At 43.4% G+C, this 23,619-nt stretch overlaps 2 protein-coding genes and 1 pseudogene across 2 annotated transcripts; 2 read left to right on the plus strand and 1 right to left on the minus strand.

Annotated features, from left to right (window-relative positions):
• Nucleotides 1-4,532: 4,532 nt before the first annotated feature.
• Nucleotides 4,533-12,327, plus strand: LOC112071230 (proteasome activator complex subunit 2). The gene is made up of 11 exons (XM_024138684.2): nucleotides 4,533-4,674; nucleotides 5,492-5,524; nucleotides 5,659-5,721; nucleotides 6,339-6,422; nucleotides 8,192-8,234; nucleotides 8,376-8,473; nucleotides 8,805-8,873; nucleotides 10,130-10,197; nucleotides 10,304-10,358; nucleotides 10,576-10,662; nucleotides 11,900-12,327. The coding sequence occupies exons 1-11, from the start codon at nucleotides 4,627-4,629 to the stop codon at nucleotides 11,978-11,980; spliced, it is 729 nt and encodes a 242-aa protein (XP_023994452.1). The 5' UTR covers nucleotides 4,533-4,626; the 3' UTR covers nucleotides 11,981-12,327.
• A 253-nt stretch (nucleotides 12,328-12,580) lies between these two features.
• Nucleotides 12,581-16,675, minus strand: LOC112071231 (U6 snRNA-associated Sm-like protein LSm5). The gene is made up of 5 exons (XM_024138685.2): nucleotides 16,567-16,675; nucleotides 15,856-15,951; nucleotides 15,455-15,482; nucleotides 13,185-13,257; nucleotides 12,581-12,923 (listed from the first exon to the last, which is right to left on the minus strand). The coding sequence occupies exons 1-5, from the start codon at nucleotides 16,610-16,612 to the stop codon at nucleotides 12,891-12,893; spliced, it is 276 nt and encodes a 91-aa protein (XP_023994453.1). The 5' UTR covers nucleotides 16,613-16,675; the 3' UTR covers nucleotides 12,581-12,890.
• Nucleotides 16,676-16,683: 8 nt separating this feature from the next.
• The window catches only part of LOC112071235 (late secretory pathway protein AVL9 homolog), a 50,966-nt pseudogene continuing 44,030 nt past the window's right edge, over nucleotides 16,684-23,619 (plus strand).

The following is a 23,619-nucleotide window of genomic DNA, read 5'->3' on the forward strand; positions in this document are numbered from 1 at the left end:
ACAAAAAAATACTTGTTGTATGGCAAATGAAAGATACAATGGTCTTAATGCAACCGCTGTGTTAGATTTTTTTTTAAATAACTTTACTACAACATACAAAAATACATTATGATGAGACAGCGCTCACATATTCTCCGCCTGTTGGATTCTACATATTCCACAGAACACGAAATAACATCATAAATGTTTTCTTACTTTTGCTGAGCTTCCATCAGAATGTTGTACAAGAGAGTCCTTGGTCCAGAATAAATCGTTGTTTGGTTTTAAATGTTCATTTCTTCTGTCGAATTCGCGCCACAAATGCTAGCCAAGGTTGCTAACATTCCCATCCTCTTTGGCGCAAAGAAGGAAAACTCCAAAAGTCCAACAACAGTTGAAATAACTGATAAAACTCGGTTGAAAAAACCTACTTTTATGTTTTTCTAATATGTATCAAATAAAATCAGAGCCGGAGATATTCGCCGTGTATATACCGAACGCTTTTTCAGAAGACAATGTGGAGCTTCTTCGCGCGCCTTGGAAAACTGACAAAATGGCAGACCTGTCACTCCAAAAGCTCTTGTTCGAACCTCAGATCAAGCTAGACACCCCATTCCACCTTTCACTGCCTGTTGACATCTAGTGGAAAGGCGTATGAAGTGCATGTATATCGATAAATAAAAGCCAGTTGAATAGGCAGGCCCTGAAACAGAGCCTCGTTTTCAGATTTTTCACTTCCTTTATGGAAGTTTGCTGCCAAATGAGTTCTGTTTCACTCACAGATATAATTCAAACAGTTTAGAAACTTGGGAGTGTTGTCTATCAATAGTAATAATAATATGCATATTGTATTAATCTAGAATAGAGTACGAGGCCGTTTAAATTGGGCACGATTTTTTCCAAAGTGAAAAACAGCGCCCCCCCTATTAACAAGTAAAAATCAATACACAGAAGTATATATTGTTTAAACCTGCATATTTAGCTAAAAAAATCCAGGTTAGCAGGCAATATTAACCAGGTGAAATTGTGTCACTTCTCTGCGTTCATTGCAAACAGAATCAGGGTATATGCAAAAGTTGGGCTGCTGGCTCATTGCAACTAATTTGCCAGAATTTTTACGTAATTATGACATAACATTGAAGTTTGTGCAATGTAACAGGAATATTTAGACTTATGGATGCCACCCATTAGATAAAATACGGAACGGTTCTATCTGAAAGATAAGCTTTTGTTTCGGGATAGTTCCGGATTCGACATAGTTATGACCTAAGCTTTATTTCTTGTTGTTATATATATGTCGTTGTGACATCTCTGCATGGTGGCACCAGCAGGCCTACATTCACAAACAGACGTCGTCATTTTGAGCAGCTCTCTGCATGCTTCAAGCATTCCGCTGTTTATGACTTCAAGTACAACTCCCGGAGATTAGGCTTGTAAACCGATTGAAATGGCTAGCTAGTTAGCGGGTGTGCGCTAATAGCGTTTCAAACGTCATCGCGCTGAGACTTGGAGTAGTTGTTCCCCTTGCTCTGCATGTGTAACAGTATAACTTTAGTACTCCTCGCCCGACCCGGGCGCGAACCAGGACCTTCTGCACACATCAATGACATCCACGAGAGCGTCGTTACCCATCGCTCCACAAAAGCCAAAAGCCACAGCAAGTGACGTACCGATTTGAAACGCTATTAGCGCGTACCCGCTAACTAGCTAGCCATTTCACATCCGTTTAACTCCACCCCCTTTCGACCTACCTCCTTTTCCGCAGCAACCAGTGTTCCGGGTCAACAGCATCAGTTTGTTGCGTGGTTCATTCTGCGTTGTGTACTTTTAATTAGGACGCTGCCACAACTGACGGTCTGCTCGTTGAAATCGTTTATTTGCCCTGCACACGAAGAGACAACACACATTATGTTAACCCTTGGCGCAGTCACAGCTCTCAGTCACCTTGCTAGCCGAAGGTCAGGCAAAACAGAACGATAAGGGGTATGGAAATACAGATAACCCAAACCAAAATATACAAAACTTTTACAATCACATGTATGTACAATATTGGTATGAAAAAGTGTTTGTACACCACAATAAAAACATTAGCTATGCAGCTGTAATTAAATAAAAAAATACACTGAATTTATTATTTTATTATCAAATTATTAACATCCCCTCTTGACCTGGCCTATTTGAATTGGGCCTTGTTGGCAATTTGGTGCGTAATCTAGGGGAACAACGTCACACTGCTACACCAGGGTAACGCTGCTTCGAGGGTGGCTGTTGTCGATGTGTTCCTGGTTCGAGCCCAGGTAGCGGCGAGGACATGGATGGAAGCTATACTGTTACACTGGCAATACTAAAGTGCCTATAAGAACATCCAATTGTCAAGAATGATGTAAGTCGCTCTGGTAAGAGCGTCTGCTAAATGACTTAAATGTAATGTAATGAAATACAAATCGTATAGAGAAAAATAGTCCTATAATTCCTATAATAACTACAACCTAAAACTCTCTTACCTTGGAATATTGAAGACTCATGTTAAAAGGAACCACCAGCTTTCATATGTTCTCATGTTCTGAGCAAGGAACTTAAACGTAGAGCTTTCTTACATGGCACATATTGCACTTTTACTTTCTTCTCCAACACTTTGTTTTTGCATTATTTAAGCCAAATTGATCATGTTTCATTATTTATTTGAGGCTAAATTGATTTTATTGATGTATTATATTAAGTTAAAATAAGTGTTCATTCAGTATTGTTGTAATTGTCATTATTACAAATACATTAAAAAAATTGTCAGATTAATCGGTATCGGCTTTATTTGGTCCTCCAATAATCGGTATCGGCGTTGAAAAATCATAATCGGTCGACCTCTATAATGCATGCGATGCAGAAGTAGGCCGATACCTGCTAATTATCAAAATCCAGAAAAGAGACGTTAAATTCTACAACCACCTAAAAGGAAGCGATTCCCAAACCTTCCATAACAAAGCCATCACCTCCAGAACCTGGAGAAGAGTCCCCTAAGCATGCTGGTCCTGGGGCTCTGTTCACAAACACAAACAGACCCCACAGAGCCCTAGGACAGCAACAGAATTAGACCCTACCAAATCTTGAGAAAACAAAAAAAWAATTACTTGACACATTGAAAGAATTAACAAAAAAACTGAGCAAACTAGAATGCTATTTAGCCCTAAACAGAGAGTACACAGTGGCAGAATACTTGACCATTGTGACTGACCCAAACTTAAGGAAAGCTTTGACTATGTACAGACTCAGTGAGCATAGCCGTGCTATTGAGAAAGGCCGCCGTAGGCAGATGTATGTATGACCATATTAGAGACACATATTTCCCTCAGATTACACAGATCCACAAAGAATTCGAGAACAGACCCGATTTTGATAAACTCCCATATCTACTGGGTGAAATACCACAGTGTGCCATCACAGCAGCAAGATTTGTGACCTGTTACCACAAGAAAAGGGCAACCAGTGAAGAACAAACACCACTGTAAATACAACCCATATTTATTTCCCCTTTTGTACTTTAACCATTTGTACATCGTTACAACACTGTATATATAAATAATATGACATTTGAAATGTCTTTATTCTTTTGGAACTTCTGTGAGTGGRATGTTTACTGTTCATTTTTATTGTTTATTTCACTTTTGTATATTATCTATTTCACTTGCTTTGGCAATGTTAACATATGTTTCCCATGCCAATAAAGCCCCTTGAATTTAATTGAGAGAGAGAGAGTAAATACAACCTATATTTATTTTCCCTTTTGTACCATTTTCACATAAATGCAACACTGAATATGTACGTAACATGACATTTGAAATCAGTCAGTCAGTAAACATATGTTTCCCATGCCAATAAAGCCCCTTAATTTGACATTTAAATTGAAAGAGAGAGGGGTGGGGGGGAGATGAACACACACTGTACATAAAAAAAACAAGACAATTCTGCCATCTGGTTCGCTTAATATAAGCAATTTTGATACTTAAGTATATTTAAAACCAAATACTTTTACTCAAGTAGTATTTTACTGGGTGACTTTCACTTCAGTAATTTTCAATTAAGGTATCTTTACTTTTACTCAAGTAGTAGAGTTGGGTACTTTTCCCACAGCTGCTGTTATGCATGTGTGGCATATCAGTCGAAGTGAAAGGTGAAGTGAGGACATCCCTCCTTGGGAAATAGAACAAGKCTTGATGTGTGCTTCCATCTGGTGGTCAATGATAATCAGTGAGTTTGAGAGAAAACTTTGGCATATTGTCATTTAACTTTTATGCAAAATATCAATATGTCCCATGTGTTAGTTAATTAGACGGTGAAATTAAGGGTGGCCTAACATTACATTTCCTCAGTGAAAATGCTTTATACTGTATGGGATAGTTTAGGACTCGGTCTTCAATAATGAGTTTGTGAGCCAACTACTGGATTTGAAACGGCCGTTTAATTCAACAGTATGTGCTAAATATCAAGCTATTTCATTTGTGAAGGAATACATTAATTCAGTGGGTGTGGCTTGATCAGGCGGTTTTCGAATATAATCCTTTGAAATCGAAAGTGGGAAACAGACGAGGAAATAGACGGGTCCAACGACGGACCTTTTACTTTAAAAACAGTACGCACAACCGTTCGCTCAAAATGTCGAAATCGTCTGTAATGAAAATAAAAAGCGTGAACGCAGTAAAGGTAAGCACGAACTCATGCACATGTTGTTAATAAATGTTAGGCGTTAATTGGGCTTTTTTTTTTTTTTTTTTACCTCATATGTTCCCCTTTAACTTTGCGCAAATGGTTTCATAAGAGCACCTTGGTTTCAACTGTTTTTCCTGCGACATGGCCTGCGAACAAAGATAAATTGTTCCATTTTGGTCTGTTACGCACAATTTGTTCGTTAAAATTGTAAAATCCTAGTCATTCTTCCAGACAAAAGCGAAAGCAAAAACCAACCTGGCTAAACGGTTTCACTGGGCCACGTTCAGCAGGATTGAACGTTCAGATATAAATAGTTCATGTAGACCTGTCTGACATGTAGAATACGGACTGACTGTCTCGATTCATGGCATTTATATCTGCAACGTTCGAGAAAGTTTGGTAACTGAACATGGCCCAGGGGTGTATTCATTACGAACCAAACGGATCGAAACGGAGGGATCTACCTTAATGTGTCCAATAGAAATTCTCGTTTGCGTTTTCCGTTTGGTGTAAACGGTTTGTGGCAAATCAAAATCAGCGTAATGCTTACACTCTAGTTTTACGAGGTTGAGTGGGCGGTCCAGGTATAAACAAAATGCTTGGCAGTCCACTGGAACACAACCTTTGTATAGTTGTGTGTGTGTGTGAAGGCTCATTTACAATAGATTACACAATTATTACACAATTGATCCTAGTTTAACATTGACCCTGCTTGTGAGTTTAAGATGTTTTACAGTAAAAGTTTAGTAAACATATTTCCAAATGTTGCACCACTTACACACATCTATCTTTTCATTCCCTTTGCCTGTAGGTGGAGAACTTCCACCAGTCTCTGTATCAACAGGTTAGTCATGTGTTTGCCTTATTGTGTTGAAAACAGATGTGTGCTGTTGTATTTACCATTTGAAATAGAAAAGGGGGCATGCTTTTCATGGACGAATGGGGGAGTTAGGACTTACCAAGTTCTGTTTTTTTTAGGCAGATGATCTGTTTTCCAACTACATCCCATTGAAGATTTCTCAGCTGGACAAGCTGCTGAAGGTAAGCCTCATTGATTAGTTCATGTGTCACGGTCTGTTCCTTCCTACGTTGTGAAATTGACCTTCCTTTCACCCTTCATATCTTCTTTCCACCTTCTACCTCTCTCTCCCTCCCTCCACCCTCTACCTCCCATCTCTCCCTCCCTCCACCCTCTACCTCCCTCCCTTCCCATCTATCTCTCCCCTCCCTCCACCCTCTACCTCCCGTCCTCTCGTCTCTCCCCTCCCTCCACCCTCTACCTCCCGTCCTCCTCGTCTCTCCCTCCCTCCCTCCACCCTCTACCTTCCGTCCTCTCATCTATCTCCCATCTATCTCTCCCTCCTCTACCCTCTACTCCCGTCCTCTCGTCTCTCCCTCCCTCCACCTCTACCTCCCCGTCTCTCGTCCCTCCCTCCCTCCACCCCTACCTCCCATCCTCTCCCTCCTCCCGCCACCTCTACCTCCCGTCCTCTCGTCTCTCCCTCCCTCCACCCTCTACCTCCCGTCCTCTCGTCTCTCCCTCCCTCCCCCCTCTACCTCCCGTCCTCTCGTCTCTCCCTCCCCCCCTCTACCTCTCGTCTCTCCCTCCCCCCCTCCACCTCCCGTCCTCTCTTCTCTCCCTCCCATGTCTCTTCCAGGAGGATGATCTCAACATCCCAGACCTGTCCACTCTCCAACCCTCTGGACATCCCATACCAGACCCTCCCACTGCGGAGGATGAGGTGACTATCATGCTCTTCTAACCAGATACATTGTGTAGCATCCCAAATGGCACCCTATTCACTATTTAGTGCACTATATAGGTAGTAGGGAATGCTGACCATATAGATCAACGGGATTAATAACTTAACTGAATCCTCTTGGCTCCCTTGTGAGGATAGGATGTCCACCATCATGGCTCTCCACCTTACTCTCTTATGTGAAGGGGAATCTCTGCTTTACTCAGTTCCTGTAGATGGGGCGTCTCCAGTTGTTTTCGGCTACAGAGACTGATGTCTATGACTACAAACTGACTGACTGATGTCTATACTACAGACTGACTGATGGCTATGACTACAGACTGACTGACTGATGTCTATGACTACAGACTGACTGATGGCTTGACTACAGACTGACGACTGATGTCTATGACTACAGACTGTGATGCTATGACTACAGACTGACTGACTGATGTCTATGACTACAACTGACTGAGCATGATAGACTGACTGATGGCTAGACTACAGACTGACTGACTGATGCTATGACTAGACTGACTGATGGCTATGACTACAGACTGACTGACTGATGTCTATGACTACAGACTGACTGATGGCTATGACTACAGACTGACTGACTGATGTCTATGACTCAAACTGACGGCTACAGACTGACTGGCGGCTACAGACTGACTGACGGCTATAGTACAGACTGGCTGACTGACGACTACAGACTGACTGACTGACGGCTACAGACTGACTGGCTGACGGCTACAGACTGACTGACTGACGGCTACAGACTGACTGACTGACGGCTACAGACTGACTGGACTGACGACTACAGACTGACGACCACAGACTGACTGGCTGACGGCTTCAGACTGACTGACTGGCGGCTACAGACTGACTGGCGGCTACAGACTGACTCGGTCAGTGACGGCTACAGACTGACTGACTGACGGCTACAGACTGACGCTGGACTGACGGCTACAGACTGACTGGCTGACGGCTACAGACTGACGGCTACAGACTGACTGACGGCTACAAGCTGACTGGCTGGCTGACGGCTACAGACTGACAGACTGACGGCTACAGACTGACTGACGGCTACAGACTGACTGGCTGACGGCTACAGTCTGACGGCTTACAGACTGACTGACGGCTACAAGACTGACTGACTGGACGGCTAACAGACTGCTGACTGACGGCTACAGACTGACGTCTATAGGTACAGACTGACTGACGGCTATAGTACAGACTGACTGACGGCTACAGACTGACGGCTACAGACTGACTGGCTGACTGACGGCTACAGGACTGACTGACGGCTACAGAACTGACTGGCTGACGGCTACAGTCTGACGCGGCTACAGACTGACTGGCTGACGGCTACAGACTGGCTGACTGACGGCTACAGACTGACGCTATACGTAACAGACTGACTGACGGCTATAGTACAGACTGACTGACGGCTACAGACTTGACGGCTACGACGACTGGCTGACTGACGGCTACAGACTGACTGACGGTCTAAGGACGAGACTGACTGACGGCTACAGACTGACTGGCTGACGACAGACTGACGAGACTGCCGGCTACAGACTGGACTGGTGACTGACGGCTACAGACTGACTGGCTGACTGACGGCTACTGACTGACTGACTGACGGCTACAGACTGACTGACGGCTACAGACTGACTGGCTGACTGACGGCTACAGACTGACTGGCTAACTGACGGCTAATGACTGACTGACATCTATAGGTACAGACTGACTGATTTTTCTCCCTCCAGGAAATGGAGACTGACAAGAATGATGGCAAGAAGAAGAAGAAAGGTGAGAGACAGAGTCAGAGTCATGGCTGTCAACGTGTGGCTGTTGTTCCCTAGCTTAACACCAACCATTTAAAATAGGCTGAGAAAATCATTCCAAGTAGTGTGTTGAATCAGCTGGTGTTATTCCTTTTGTATCTTTCAGCTCCAAGCTGTGGCTTCATCAAAGGGAATGAGAAGATTGTGAAGCTGCTGGACAGAGTGAAACCAGAGATCCTAGCACTGAGAGAGACCATCATTACAGTAAGAATAACCAGAGATCCTATCACTGAGAGAGACCATCATTACAGTAAGAATAACCAGAGATCCTAATCACTGAGAGAGACCATCATTACAGTAGAATAACCAGAGATCCTATCACTGAGGGAGACCATCATTACTGTAAGAATAACCAGAGATCCTATCACTGAGGGAGACCATCATTACAGTAAGAATGACCAGAGATACTATCACTGAGAGGCCATCATTACAGTAAGAATACAATAGAAGAAACAGTGACATCTTGTGGTGAACTGAAAGAGATGTTGGTGAAGATGCACATGTTCTGTAGTCATTGGTGTCTGTGTCGTCTTAGGTGTCCTGCTGGATTCAGCATCTCATCCCCAAAATAGAGGATGGGAACGACTTTGGCGTTGCAATCCAGGTAAACGGTCAACACTTGTTCATCTTTAAAGTCAACTGGTCATTCCTGAAAAAGGGAACACTGCTACAGATGGAACTGTATTCTCCTAAGGCCTCATTTATAACCGTTGTGTAAATGTCACACTAAATATCTGAATGCGGAATTTTTGAAAATACCTCTACAAATATGGATTTTAGAAAAACTTGACTCTCGTCATACAGCGGCATGTTTCCCGCTATAAATCAGAGCCATCCTAAAACGGTGCGCGTCTGAACGAGCATTATAACGCCGCCTGGAAAACGCCCTCCATTCCCCCTTTATGTTGACAATAACTCCCTTTATTCGCTGTATAATTTGGAACTATTGGAATTAGGCCACAACAGTTTCTAAAAGAAAGAGCAAATTTGATCAAATGTTTTGAGGTATTGGCAGAATGCTTTAATCTTTTGAAGTAACTTATGCTGTATTTAGCAAAGGACTGTGACAGTTTCTGAAAGAAAACAATGGCAAATTGTTGTGGACCTGTCAGCAGAACGTTTGAATTGAACAATGTTTTGAAATCGACTTTCCCTCCCACCAACCTAAATATGCTGGTCTGCCCGCGAATTCTGAAACATTGTATAGGCTAATCCAAAAAATTGAAAATACAGTACTAGCATACGTACTTTAGTGTAAAAAAATAAATAAACTGTCTGATCACCTGTTAAATTCGACTGTGTATTATAAAAACTGTGCTGTCTATGGGATCGCATACAGCAACACTTTAAATACATACCCTATCTATTTACTAGGCCCAATTAAATGCGATTCGCATGGTAATTTGTTGTACGGCTACTTCTGGAATATGAACCCGTCACTGCTAGAAAACACAAGTAATTTATTCTGCAATAGTTATTAAAAATAAAATAGGAAAAAATATTTGTTTATTTTATTATTATTTATTATTTATTTAACTTTATTTTAGATTCCCTCTAATAAAATGCGTAGAATTTCACTCTTCTCACTAGCAAATGGCTGTTATCTTGTTTTAAGCATGGTCATCATATCCTCCATTTGCACATCCTTCCCTGCCTGCTTGCAATATAATACTTCATCCACAAAAAAAATGTACGTTTGCGTGTAGGTAAAGGACATCCTCACGCCACGTTACGTTTAAAAAAAATWAAAATCGCAACATTTTTGGGGAAAAACTGCTTGGTGCATGTTTTGGGGGTAGATTTTGTACGTACGCAGCGTTTATAACTGAGGCTCATGGTGTTTCCTTGTGTTATATCCAGGAGAAAATCTTGGAGAGAATAGCTGCAGTGAAGACAAAAGTGGACGGCTTCCACACCAACATGAACAAGTAGGACACATTTTCATGCTTTCAAGTAACCTAGAGCTCTTGGAGGTCATTGTATATTTTGACAAAATAAATATTATACATGTGACCGTCACCATTGTTCCTTCAGGTACTTTTCAGAGAGGGGGGATGCAGTGGCCAAAGCCTCCAAGGCAACTCATGTGGTGAGAACATTTATAGACACTACCAAATTCTGTATTCAACTATGACCTGATGTCGTAACACATCCCTCCTTGTTCTCTTTCTTCCTCATCCTGATGTCGTAACACATCCCTCCTTGTTCTCTTCCTTCCTCATCCTGATGTCGTAACACATCCCTCCTTGTTCCCTTCCTTCCTCATCCCTCTGTTTTTTCCTCCTCCTCCTTCTGGTTAAAATCAGATGGACTACCGCTCACTGGTCCATGAGAAGGATGAGGCTGTCTACTCTGACATCAGAGTCATCCTCCTGGACATCCGTGGCTTCTATGTGAGTGACTGATTTAATCTCAAATGGCACCCTAGTTCCTATATAGTGCACTACTTTTGACCAGGGCCATATGGGCTCAGGACAAAAGTAGTGCACTATATAGTGAAAAGGGTACCATTTGGGACAGGCAAGATACTGTTTTAAGGTTAGACACAAAAACGAAACTTAAGAACAGGAAGCATAGAAATAGTGCATATAGAACAGATCTACAATTTTAGACTTTCTTTCGATGAGGACGACAGATCTATAACTCACATTTCTATGTGAATTTGGTCAGGTCGCCCCCTAAAAAAAAGGTACATATTGCAGCTTTAATAAGGCAATCTATAAGTGAACAAGTCAAGGTCACTCATAAATGAATGTTTGTCAGATGTTTTCAGACCTCAAAAGTAGACGCAACGTCAAGATGAAACCATTTCCCACAACGTCGGTTGTGCAGATCCAGCTATAGGCCTATAGGGGCGGCAGGTAGCCTAGTGGTTAGAGTGTAGGGGCGGCAGGTAGCCTAGTGGTTAGAGCGTAGAGGCGGCAGGTAGCCTAGTGGTTAGAGCGTAGAGGCGGCAGGTAGCCTAGTGGTTAGAGCGTAGAGGCGGCAGGTAGCCTAGTTGGTGAGAGCTAGGGACGGCAGGTAGCCTAGTGGTTAGAGTGTAGGGCGGCAGGTAGCCTAGTGGTTAGAGTTTAGGCGGCAGGTAGCCTAGTGGTTAGAGTGTAGGGGCGGCAGGTAGCCTAGTGGTTAGAGCGTAGAGGCGGCAGTAGCCTAGTGGTTAGAGCGTAGGGACGGCAGGTAGCCTAGTGGTTAGAGCTAGGGCGGCAGGTAGCCTAGTGGTTAGAGGTAGGGGCGGCAGGTAGCCTAGTGGTTAGAGTGTAGGGGCGGCAGGTAGGCCTAGTGGTTAGAGTGTAGGGGCGGCAGGTAGCCTAGTGGTTAGAGTGTAGAGGTGGCAGGTAGCCTAGTGGTTAGAGTGTAGAGGTGGCAGGTAGCCTAGTGGTTAGAGTGTTGGATTAGTAACCGAAAGGTTGCAAGATTGAATCCCTGAGCTGACAAGTTAAAAATCTGTCGTTCTGCCCCTGAACAAGGCAGTTAACCCGCTGTTCCCCAGTAGGCTGTCATAGTAAATAAGAATTTGTTTTTAACTGACTTGCCTAGTTAAATAAAACGTTAAAAAAAATAAAAACCACAAATGAAAAGATAAAACACCAGTATACAAGACCACTCACTTCATCAATGCGTGTGTTGCAGGCGGAACTGTATGACATCATCAGCAAGAACCTGGAAAAAGTGACCAATCCGAAAGGAGAAGAGAAACCTTCAATGTACTAAGATGCATGCGAGGAGGAGGAAGGAGCCTGGTCCCAGATTTCGTTGTACTCTTTCCTACTCCTATTCCTATTGCTATTTGGCATGTTAGCACAAAACAGACCGGCTCCCAGGTGAAGGGATGAAGAGGAATGAGAGAATAGTGGGGTTGAATTCATTTCAACCATGTGATCTTTTCCAGGTGTATACTACAATACCAATCAAAACTGAATCAGTCCCGTTTGAACGTCAGCAACAAAGCTGTTTCTATTTGTACCATCAGCCCTTCTATTTGTACCATCAGCCACAGTGTCCAGATTAGCCAGTTGTTTTTTCATGCTAATAAACTCATCTTAATATTGAACACTGAACCTAGAGACTAAATGATGATTGCAACTCTGGAAGCAACAGCTGCACTATTACAAAGACTAGACACACCATAAACAGGCTGTAGATCACCTGCTGGGGTGTCGATGAACGGCGGTGATTTAACGTGTAGAATTGTCGGGAAATAAACAGAAAATGACTTCCGATGTTCTGTGGTGTGTAGAGATGGGACAGTCAACCCACTGCGCACGGCCGAAGTCCATGATGCTCTGTCTTGTCCTTTAGGAGCTACAAATTAACACTGGGGTTGTTTATTTTCAATCATTGTGATTTATTTATAACAAAAAATAATACAGTTTCTCACCACTAAAGTAGAAATGGTTGACGTTACACATGTCAAAATTACAACCAACTGTTGCTCTGTACACAAACCTTTATCAAGCCTTCATTACGAAAAAAAGAAAAAAAAACTTTTGTTACAATTATTTTCTTAAACTAAAACAAAGAACCGAAATAAAACATTATCACAAACTAAGGAAAGTAAGTACTGATAGGAAGGCAAGTATACATCCACAACATAAAACAATGTTTCAGCTAAATGTTGTTTTTATACTTCAGGCCCTTCACCTCCAGGTATGAGCTAGAAAAGAGAAGGATACAACAGAATGGGTAGTGACGATCAGCATACGACTGCTGCGTCAAGCATTTGACAATCTAGTAAAAGGTAAGAAAGCCTTGTCTGAGCAAGACTGGGCCCAGAGGGCAGGAGCCTATCTCCTGTTTCTGTAATGTAAGGCAGCTTGATATACAAGTACACCCTCTGGATAGGATGGTGGTCTGTCGCAAGGCACTCCATTTGACAAATTGAATAATAATCTATAGTATGTCATAATATGCTCACCATGGTGATGTTGTTACCGTTGAGCAGTATCTGATCCAGTTTGGTTATCCTCCTTCCCTCCGGTGTGATTTCACTAAAACAGAGGCATCAAGAGGAAAGATTCAACACCTGTCCTATACCAGGCAGCCCCTTACTACACCAGGTACCTCTGTAGAGCTGAACGAATTGGGACAGGTTGAAGCTGTATGGTAGTAGGCCACTGCTGTAGMGCCATCTTTACCTCCAATGGGTTTACTGGATTTATCAACATACTGCTCATAAGATGGCGCTGGAGAGGAAGGCAGACGTTTTACGTGTCCCCAAACTAGTGTTTTTTTTATTTTTWATTTGCAACTTATTTTGTACACAATGTTGCCGTTACCGTCTCTTATGACCGAAAATAACTTCCAGACATCAGGACTGAGATTACTGGCAGAATCCTTTTTTTCCTTTCACGAGTCTGACACGAAGGATATACTGCTTTCTCGGGAACAGGCCCAGATCCCCGCGATTTGCGTGAAGATGGTGCAGAAAAAAGGGGCCAAAGGGCGGGCTGCCTTCTGAGAATTCGTAGGCGATCGGAAAAACCACCACTTCCTTCCATTCTGCTAGCAAACGTGCATAAAATTGACGAGCTACGCAGAAGATAAACTACCAACAGGACATTAAACACTAACATCTTATGCTTCACGGAGTCGTGGCTAAATCATGACACTATCAACATACAGCTGGCTGGTTATACGCTGCACCGGCAGGATAGAACAGAGGCGTCTGGTAAGACAAGGGGCGGCGGACTATGTAACACTGAAACTTGCATGAGAGCACCAGCTGTTCCGGAAGACTGTGATTATGCTCTCCGCAGCCGATGTGAGTTAGACCTTTAAACAGGTCAACATTCACAAGGCCAGACGGATTACCAGGATATGTACTCTAAGCATGTGCGAACCAACTGGCAAGTGTCTTCACTGACATTTTCAACCTCTCCCTGTCTGAGTCTGTAATACCAATGTTTTAAGCAGACCACCATAGTGCCTGTGCCCAAGAACATTAAGGTAACCTGCCTAAATTACTACCGACCCGTAGCACTCACGTCTGTAGCCATGAAGTGCTTGGAAAGGCTGGACATGGCTCACATCAACACCATTATAAAAGAAACCCTAGACCCACTCCAATTTGCATACCGCCCCAACAGATCCACAGATGATGCGATCTCTATTGCACTCCACACTGCCCTTTCTCACCTGGACAAAAGGAACACCTATTTGAGAATGCTATTCATTGACTACAGCTCAGCGTTCAACACCATAGTGCCCTCAAAGCTCATCAATAAGCTAAGGACCCTGGGACTAAACAYCTCTCTCTGCAACTGGATCCTGGACTTCCTGACGGGCCGCCCCCAGGTGGTAAGGGTAGGCAACAACACGTCCACGACGCTGATGCTCAACACAGGGGCCCCTCGGGTGTGTGCTCAGTTACACTCATGACTGCACGGCCAGGCACGACTCCAACACCATCATTCATTTTGCCGATGACACAACAGTGGTAGACCTGATCACCGACAACAACGAGACAGCCTATAGGGAGGAGGTCAGAGACCTGGCCGTGTGGTGCCAGGACAACAACATCTCCCTCAACGTGATCAAGACAAAGGAGACAATTGTGGACTACAGGAAAAAGAGGACCGAGCACGCCCCCATTCTCATCAATGGGGCTGCAGTGGAGCAGGTTGAGAGTTCCTTGGGTGTCCACATCACCAACAAACTAACATGATCCAAGCCCACCAAGACAGTCGTGAAGAGGGCACGACAAAACCTATTCCCTCTCAGGAAACTATAAAGATTTGGTCTGGGTCCTCAGATCCTCAAAATGTTCTACAGCTGCACCATCGAGAGCATCCTGACTGGTTGCATCACTGCCTGGTATGGCAACTGCTCGGCCTCCGAACGCAAGGCACTACAGAGGGTAGTGCAAACGGGCCATTCTTCCTGCCATTCAGGACCTCTATACCAGGCGGTGTCAGAGGAAGGACCTAAAAATTATCAAAGACTCCAGCCACCCTTTCAGTTCTCCGCAAGTGCATAGGTGGGCTAGCTAGGGTTGTTTTCTAGACAGGCGCCCAAGAGAGCAATCCATATAGGCTATCGTTCACTACTTTTAATTAAAGCACTATGAGCCCTGGTCGAAAGTAGTGCACTATATTGGGAATAGAGCGCTATTTGGGACACACACTATGTATAAGCAGCTCTGTGATTCCACTCCATGTAAGTGAACTGTAATACTTGTGTACTTACAATTCTGTCACGTCCTCTAGCACCATGTCTGAAGTTGGGTGGGTGAAGGATAATCTGTACATTGACAAACTAAATGATTACAGTATGGAAAACATTTGAATTCAATAATGACTGGTTTTGTACAATGTACCATACTTCTGCAGCGGTAGCAAACCCTCCTCTTGGAGAGTGACTGGGGGTGAGAGCTTTTGCTCCAGCCCTATACTAACACACCCGTTTCAGCTAATCGAGGTCCGAATGAGCGACTGGTTAATACAAGCAGGTGCGTTGGTTAGATTAGGGCTGGAGACCAAAATCCTACAGGAGCGTAGGTCTCCAAAAACCCTCACAAGGGTTTCCCACAGATGTACAATGAAGGATAAATAATGAGATGTTTCGTAGGACGTTTGTGTAAAGGATACTGACAAAATCGTCGAAACCCAACAAGGTGCCAACAATTTCTTTGTCGTTCTTCATGACGATATGGATTCTGGAACCTATACATTTGTCCACGAGCTCTGAAACAACACAAGAATACATGTTTAAATCACAGACTGACGATCAAGATAACTACTGGGTGTACATGCTTTCTGTCAGGCTTCCAGCAACCTAACACACATCTTGATTCTGCTAGGTGTAATCATTGTCCAGACAGATGACCATGACTAATGTATTATTTGATTGAATCAAGTGGGCTAGTGATGGGCTGGAACAAAAGCCTGCACCTGGGACTGCAGGACCTGATTTGGAGAAGCACAAACATTCCCGCGAGAGTTTGAATTTGGCTAATCTGGTTGGTTGCCTCGCCAGCTAGCGTTCTTTCAAAATGTAGTTAGCTAACTTCATTTGAAAATATATCAATGAAAGTCATATGGCATGAATGTAATACAGAAAATTGCTGTAGTGGGAACATTTAGCTCATATCTGTGACATCCTGGCCGTCGGGTAAGGTTTGGCTACTTTTGCTACATAGCTAGCTTAGCAATGCGGACATGCTACAACTACTAGTTTACATGACTCCTGCATTACATATCTGTAAATGGGTATATTTCAATACAACCCCGCATTGAGCGTTACCGACGTCCTTGTTATCTGTATAATTTGATACAAAATATGAAGAAAATCACACAAACCAAGTGGGAGCAACTGTGACGGATTTGTAGCTGGAGTGGCTGCCATGTTTAGTTTGAAAAAAGGCGGAAGTAATCGATCGACCAATCAACTAAAACAATCAGACTAAAACAATCAAACACTGATTTTTATTGTATCCAAGCACTGGGGTCGTTTTCATTATGACTATGGTCAATTAATATGTACAAGGAATTATACATTCACTGATTTGATGCAGCCCAAACAGAATGGGATTATTGATTCGGTGGATAAAAAACAATCATAAAAGAGTCATGCCCAAGCGGTGGCGCTTCATTTTGAGGGACGTCATCCCACTACTGGAACAGACGAGGCGGAAGAGAAAATCCCTTGGGTTGATTGTGTAACTGCGGACGTCGATTCAAGAAACACCAAGAGTAGCGCCCGTTCATTTCAACGCTGTTTACATTGGGTCTCTCAAAAGTGGAAAACAACACATAACTGCCCAAATATCGGGGGCCATGGAGTTGAATGGCAAAGAGGAACTCAAAGGACCCGTGTTACATATCGTGGTAGTCGGATTTCACCACAAGAAAGGCTGTCAGGTACGTCAATCTCGTGATGCTTGCTAACTAGGTAGCCTGGGCAGTGGAGATCCATAAAGCACACTAGCGGCTGCCCATAGCGGCTGCCCAGGCAACTATTAGCAGAATAGAGTGGAGAGCTGCTCCGACTAGGAGGCTACACTATGCGTCAAGCAGAGTATTGGGTAATGGCTGGGGGTGTGAGTGAATGAACTATTTAGTTATTTGACTGACCAGCACCAGTAACAACAATCCAGACAGGGACCTTTGCTGTTGGGTTATTCCACGTAATTTCAACAAGCCATGTACTCACAATCTCAGATTGTTTTGAAATCGTTTCTGTAGTTAGAAATAGATAAGATGAGCATTCCTGACACATTATTTTATCTCTGAGAAGAATGTAACTGATTGATTGCACCCAAATTGGCCATTTGAATTTATAGGATTGATTTAATCTTCAATAAATATTGTACCTAACATCCGATTTGGGAACATAATTCTTCCTAACAATGAGGAAGACACGAGGAATCTAATAAAACGATCAATAGATCTCTTGTGTTTATGACATGGATCACATGTTTTTCCTTGTGGTTGGGCAGGTAGCCTTGTGGTTGGGCAGGTAACCTTGTGGTTGGGCAGGTAGCCTTGTGGTTGGGCAGATAGCCTTGTGGTTGGGCAGGTAGCCTTTCGGTTGGGCAGGTAGCCTTGTGGTGGTTGGGCCAGTAACCGAATCCCCGAGGTGACAAGGTAAACATCKGTCGTTCTGCTGTTCCCCGGTAGGCTGTCATTGTAAATAAGAATTTGTTCGTAACTGATTTGCCCAGTTAAATAAATGTTGAATACATTTTTTTTTTTTAAGCTAGACAGTTTGTTCTTAGGCTTAATTGTGTCCATGAAACGGCACCTTTGTGTGTGGTTTGTTCCATTTTAAAAAGGTCTGGATTAGTTATACCATTCCTGGTAATTGGTGAATACGCAAACCATTAGGCTACTGCAGTTCTAATGGCTTCAATGTCGTGGTCTCTAATGCTTTTCTATGGTATAAAAGTCCCACACACTGTATAGTGTTTTGCAATGGTAATAGTATTGTGTTGGGTTTACTGGTAAATGTCACTAATCACACTACATATGACTGCCATGCAATGGTTTATAAGTGTATTACTTGATTAGGGTTGTCACAACATTTCAGTCACTAGCCCATTTCTCCCATTGAGGTTTTCAACTCGTAAGAAAAGTCTTCATATGAGAATTGCACCATTTAAAGATGGCCCTTTTTCAGAGAGCTGCCACTCTTTGGACTATTCAAGGTGCGTTGGGTTGATGCATTGGGGTTTTTAAGAGAACAGGGAGGGGAAAAAACATCACTAGATTCACAGGGAGCACATTACAAAGGTTGAAGAAGCAATAATCCAAGCAGCAGCTTCCTACTACTTGTCAGACATAGATCTGATACTCTATACTGGTTGTTGGGATGTGATTGGTGTGTGGCGGGGTGGGGGGTGGGGGGTCCTGTGGGTGGCTATTGATCATTTTATGGGTTTCCTCGTCTCATTGTTATGAAGAATTACCACCCAAATTGGATGTTAGGTACTATATTTATTAAAGATGATATGAATCCTATCAGTTTAAATGGCCAATGTGGGTGCACTCAATTAGCTTAAATCCTCTGAGATCATATTATATTTTAATGAAACAAATGTTTCACGAATGCTAATCTTATCTGTTTCTATCTACAGAAAAAACGGGGGAAAAAACGATTTCAGAACATTCTGAGCTGGTGGGTGTTGAAATCCTGTTTCTTGTGCTTTTTGAAATGGAATGACTCTGTTCTGTTCAACCCACAAGTGGTTGGCTGACGAGACACTACTGCCTGGTAGTCACTGATCACTTGTTTTATAAACCAGCACAGATGGGACAGGCCATTTGTTGGTGTACCAAGCATTATTATAAGTGCATGGTCATGCTATATTGTGAAGAACTACAGTCAATGTCAATTACTGAAATGTAATAATAATCAGTATTAATGTGCACTTTTCCCTGACATGAGATCTTATCTCCCCACGGCTAATTTCCTCGCTCTTGGCCAGAGGTTTTATTTCAACGTGCCGATGTTTGTACTGCTAGCCTATATCCCCTCAGTCCTGTGACTGTTATTAAAGAACGTATCATACGCAAATCCAAAATACATCTATACACACAGTCACTGCCTGCAATGTTGTTGTCACTGTGGTTTTGGTTTCAAGGATTAGCCACAAAGTTTAGTGAGTCATTTGACAAATGTTAAGGAGAGCTTGACAGACACGATGGACTACAAGGGCAGTGTTTACGCCTGGTAGTTAACCTACTGAAAGGTCGTGTGTGTGTGTGTTTGCATGCATGCAGAAAGAGTTAACCTGCTCATTCAGTCAGGAAATGAACAGGGACAAGATAATACCTCAAGTGTATTACAATAATTATCTACAGAGCTTCTGAAGAGAGTAGGGACTATCCCTTCTGAGGTACGCAATAAAGAATGAATGGGGAGATTCACCGCACATATGTTTTCAACAAACACAATTTGCCCAAAGGCCTTGTTGTATGTTCATGCACATGAGCCTTTATAAACGGCAGGCGCTAGGCTAGTTCCTGTTCTGCTTCTGCAACCACAGACTGGACAAATTATTATTCTTCAATTCAATTTGTATTAGGCTCTGTTAGTTTCTGTTCCTAGAACAGTTTCTAGGTTATTTCTAAGTACCCTTCCCGTCAGGAACCATAGAGCCAGCAATCCATGCCAACATAGGTCTCTCCGATTGTCTTGGCAATTCTCACATTACATGCTTTTTACTTATGTATCACAAACCATTTTTTTTTTGTTGAAAATCATGATGATTTTAGTTCCTTTTTTAGACCTGTACATGCCTCCTGTCAGACTCTATGATGTGTGAACCGTGACAACACCTTGGAGTCGTTATACTGTCAGACTCTATGATGTGTGAAGCGTACATGATACAGACAACACCTTGGAGTCGTTATACTCCTTATAGTGTGCTACAGATGTATGGAATATGTCTAGATTCTAAAATGCAATTTTTCACATTTTAAAGTACTTTTTTTGATTTAGTTAATTTTAAGACATTGTTTAAGACATTAACTAACTTAGTTTAGTTAATTTTAAGACATTGAGTGGAACATTATAGACTAATCTACAAGTACATTGAATGTCCAGAGTGGGTTTTGCTAATTCAGAAGGTATGATACATATTATGAGCACCACCAACACAGTGAATAGGAAAATGGATTCAAAGGGAACTCCCTCTGCTGGGGATTTGCTGAATGTGCAATCGTGGAGGAGAGCAGCACCAATCAAAAGTTTGGACACACCTACTCAATGGTTTTTATTTATTTTTACTATTTTCTACATTGTAGAATAATAGTGAAGACATCAAAACTATGAAATAACACATATGGAATCATGTAGTAACCAAAACAAATAAAAATATATTTGAGATTCTTCAAAGTTAACACCCTTTATCTTGATGACAGCTTTGCATAGTCTTGGCATTCTCTCAACCAGCTTCATGAGGTATTCACCTGGAATGCATTTCAATTAACAGGTGTGCCTTGTTAAAAGTTAAATTGTGGAATTTCTTTCCTTAATGCATTTGAGCCAATCAGTTGTGTTGTGACAAGGTAGGGGTGGTATATAGAAGATAGCCCTATTATGTAAAAAACCAAGTCCATATTTTGGCAAGAACAGCTCAAAGGGGACTAAGCACTCACCCCTGAGGTGAGCCGTTTGCTGATGTGGGGTGGTCTGTGGGTGGCTTAGGACCTTTTTCTTTGGATTCCTTACGTCTGTCATTGGTAGGATGATGTTTGGATGTTAGGTACTATAATATATTTATATATATATATATATATATATATATATTATGTGAATCCTGTCAATTAAAAGAGGCTATTTGGGTGCAATTTCAACAAAATAATATTGCGGGAATGCTAATCTTTTATATTTTTCTAACTGAGGAACTAGTTCAGAACAATCTGAAATGGTGGATCTGTGGTTTGCTGAAATGACATGGAACGACCCAGTTTCTATTACTGCAATGTGTTCTCCCATATCTGGCCTGCATGCCAAATAAGCACCCTATTCCCCATGTAGTCCTTAGCCTTGGTCAAAAGTAGTGCGCTATATAGGGGATGGGGTGCCAATTGGGACACTCAGTTATGTTATTACCTTTACTGAACCGCAAAAATATAGTTTGTTCTAGCCTACAGTTTTCACAAATSAATCTTGCACAGCAGCAATGGAATTTATGTAGCTAATGTTGCCTGACAGTACAGCACATTGTTCGTTAACAATTATTTACTATTTGCCAAGGTTATGGCTGTTTGACTTTTCTTCTCCGGAGACAGGCTTCTTGTTTAACTAGATTGTGAACAGCTGAGTTCATTACAGGACCTTGAACATGTTCAGTACTTTATCCAGAGGCTTCTGTGACTCATAGTCATATGATGATCAGACCATTGTGAATAGCCCTCTTCATCTGGGCTGCTGTTATGCATGTTGTCCTGACTGTGCACTCCCTCGTGTTGTCCTGACTCTACACTCCCGCGTGATTGTCCTGACTCTACACTCCCGCGTGTTGTCCTGACTTCTACACTCCCGCGTGTTGTCCTGACTCTACACTCCCGCGTGTTGTCCTGACTCTCACTCCCCGGTGTTTGTCCTGACTCTCACTCCCGCGTGTTGTCCTGACTCTCACTCCCGCGTGTTGTCCTGACTCTCACACTCCCGCGTGTTGTCCTGACTCTGCACTCCCGCGTTGTTGTCCTGGACTCTGCACTCCCGCGTGTTGTCCTGACTCTGCACTCCGCGTGTTGTCTGACTCTGCACTCCCGCGTGTTGTCCTGACTCTGCACTCCCGCGTGTTGTCCTGACTTGCACTCCCGCGTGTTGTCCTGACTCTGCACTCCCGCGGGTTGTCCTGACTCTGCACTCCCGCGTGTTGTCCTGGACTCTGCACTCCCGCTGCTGCCTCCGGCGTGTTGTCCTGACTCTGCACTCCCTCTGCTGGTTGTCTCCTGACTCCTGCACTCCCTCGTGTTGGTCTTGACTCTGCACTCCCTCGTGTTGTCTTGACTCTGCACTCCCTCGTTGTTGTCCTGACTGTGCACTCCCGCGTGTTTGTCCTGACTGTGCACTCCCGCGTGTTGTCCTGACTGTGCATCTCCGCGTGTGTGTCCTGACGTGCATCCCGCGTTTGTCCTGACTGTGCACTCCCGCGTGGTTGTCCTGACTGTGCACTCCCGCGTGTTGTCCTGACTGTGCACTCCCGCGTGTTGTCCTGACTGTGCACGTCCTCGTGGTTTCTCGGTGCTGGTTTCTAGGTGCTGGTTTCTGGGTGCTGTTTTCTGGGTGCTGGTTTCTGGTGCTTGGTTTTCTGGGGCTGGTTTCTAGGGGCTGGTTTCTGGGTGTGGTTTCTGGGTGCTGTGTTTCTAGGTGCTGGTTTCTAGGTGCTGGTTTTCTAGGTGCTGGTTTCTATGGAACTGGCTTCTATGGGACTTGGTTTGTGGGTGCTGGTTTCTATGGACTGGTTTGTAGTGCTGGTTTTCTATGGACTGGTTTGTAGGTGGCTGGTTTCTTATGGTCTGGTTTGTATGTGCTGTTCTATGGACTGGTTTTGGGTGTTTGGTTTCTATGGACAGGTTTCTAGGTGCGGGTTTCTATGGACTGGTTTCTAGGTGCTGGTTTCTATGGACTGGTTTTCTAGGTGCTGGTTTCTATGGACTGGTTTCTAGTGCTGGTTTCTATGGACTGGTTTCTGGGTGCTGGTTTCTATGGACTGGTTTCTAGGTGCTGGTTCCTATGGACTGGTTTCTGGGTGCTGGTTTCTAGGGCTTGGTTTCTAGGGACTGGTTTCTTAGGGACTGGTTTCTAGGGACTGGTTTCTAGGGACTGGTTCTAGGGACTGGTTTCTAGGTGCTGGTTTCTAGGTGCTGGTTTCTAGGTGCTGGTTTCTGGGGCTGCTGGTCGTTCTGGGTGTGGTTTCTAGGTGCTGGTTCTATGGTGCTGGTTTCTATGGACTGGTTTCTAATTTGTACTGGTTTCTATGGACTGGTTTTCTTGGACTGTTTCTATGGACTGGTTTGTAGGTGCTGGTTTGTAGGTGCTGGTTTCTATGTGCTGGTTTCTATGGACTGGTTTGTAGGTGCTGGTTTCTATGGACTGGTTTCTAGGTGCTGGTTTCTATGGACTGGTTTGTAGGTGCTGGTTTCTATGGACTGGTTTGTAGGTGCTGACATCTGCAGTGTTTTCTCTCTCTTCCTCAGGTGGAATACTCCTACCCTCCCCTCATCCCTGAGGAGGGCCATGACAGCAACAACCTGCCTGAGGAGTGGAAGTACCTGCCTTTCCTTGCCCTGCCTGACGGAGCACACAACTACCAAGAAGGTAAATAACACCCTGACCTTTACCCTGACCCTTAACCCTGCCTGACGGAGCACACAACTACCAAGAAGGTACATAAA

This window comes from Salvelinus sp. IW2-2015, unplaced genomic scaffold (assembly GCF_002910315.2).
Source record: "Salvelinus sp. IW2-2015 unplaced genomic scaffold, ASM291031v2 Un_scaffold1552, whole genome shotgun sequence".
NCBI lineage: Eukaryota > Metazoa > Chordata > Actinopteri > Salmoniformes > Salmonidae > Salvelinus > Salvelinus sp. IW2-2015.

Excerpts from the sequence above, each read along its gene's own strand:
- LOC112071230 (XM_024138684.2), top strand. The coding sequence starts at position 4,627 with ATGTCGAAATCGTCTGTAATGAAAATAAAAAGCGTGAACGCAGTAAAG. Across the intron at positions 4,675-5,491 it reads AAAGCGTGAACGCAGTAAAG|GTGGAGAACTTCCACCAGTC; the intron begins GTAAGCACGAAC and ends CTTTGCCTGTAG. Across the intron at positions 10,198-10,303 it reads TTCCACACCAACATGAACAA|GTACTTTTCAGAGAGGGGGG; the intron begins GTAGGACACATT and ends TTGTTCCTTCAG.
- LOC112071231 (XM_024138685.2), bottom strand. The coding sequence starts at position 16,612 with ATGGCAGCCACTCCAGCTACAAATCCGTCACAGTTGCTCCCACTTG. Across the intron at positions 15,483-15,855 it reads GGGTTTCGACGATTTTGTCA|ACATGGTGCTAGAGGACGTG; the intron begins GTATCCTTTACA and ends ACCCAACTTCAG. Across the intron at positions 12,924-13,184 it reads ACGGTAACAACATCACCATG|CTCATACCTGGAGGTGAAGG; the intron begins GTGAGCATATTA and ends TCTCTTTTCTAG.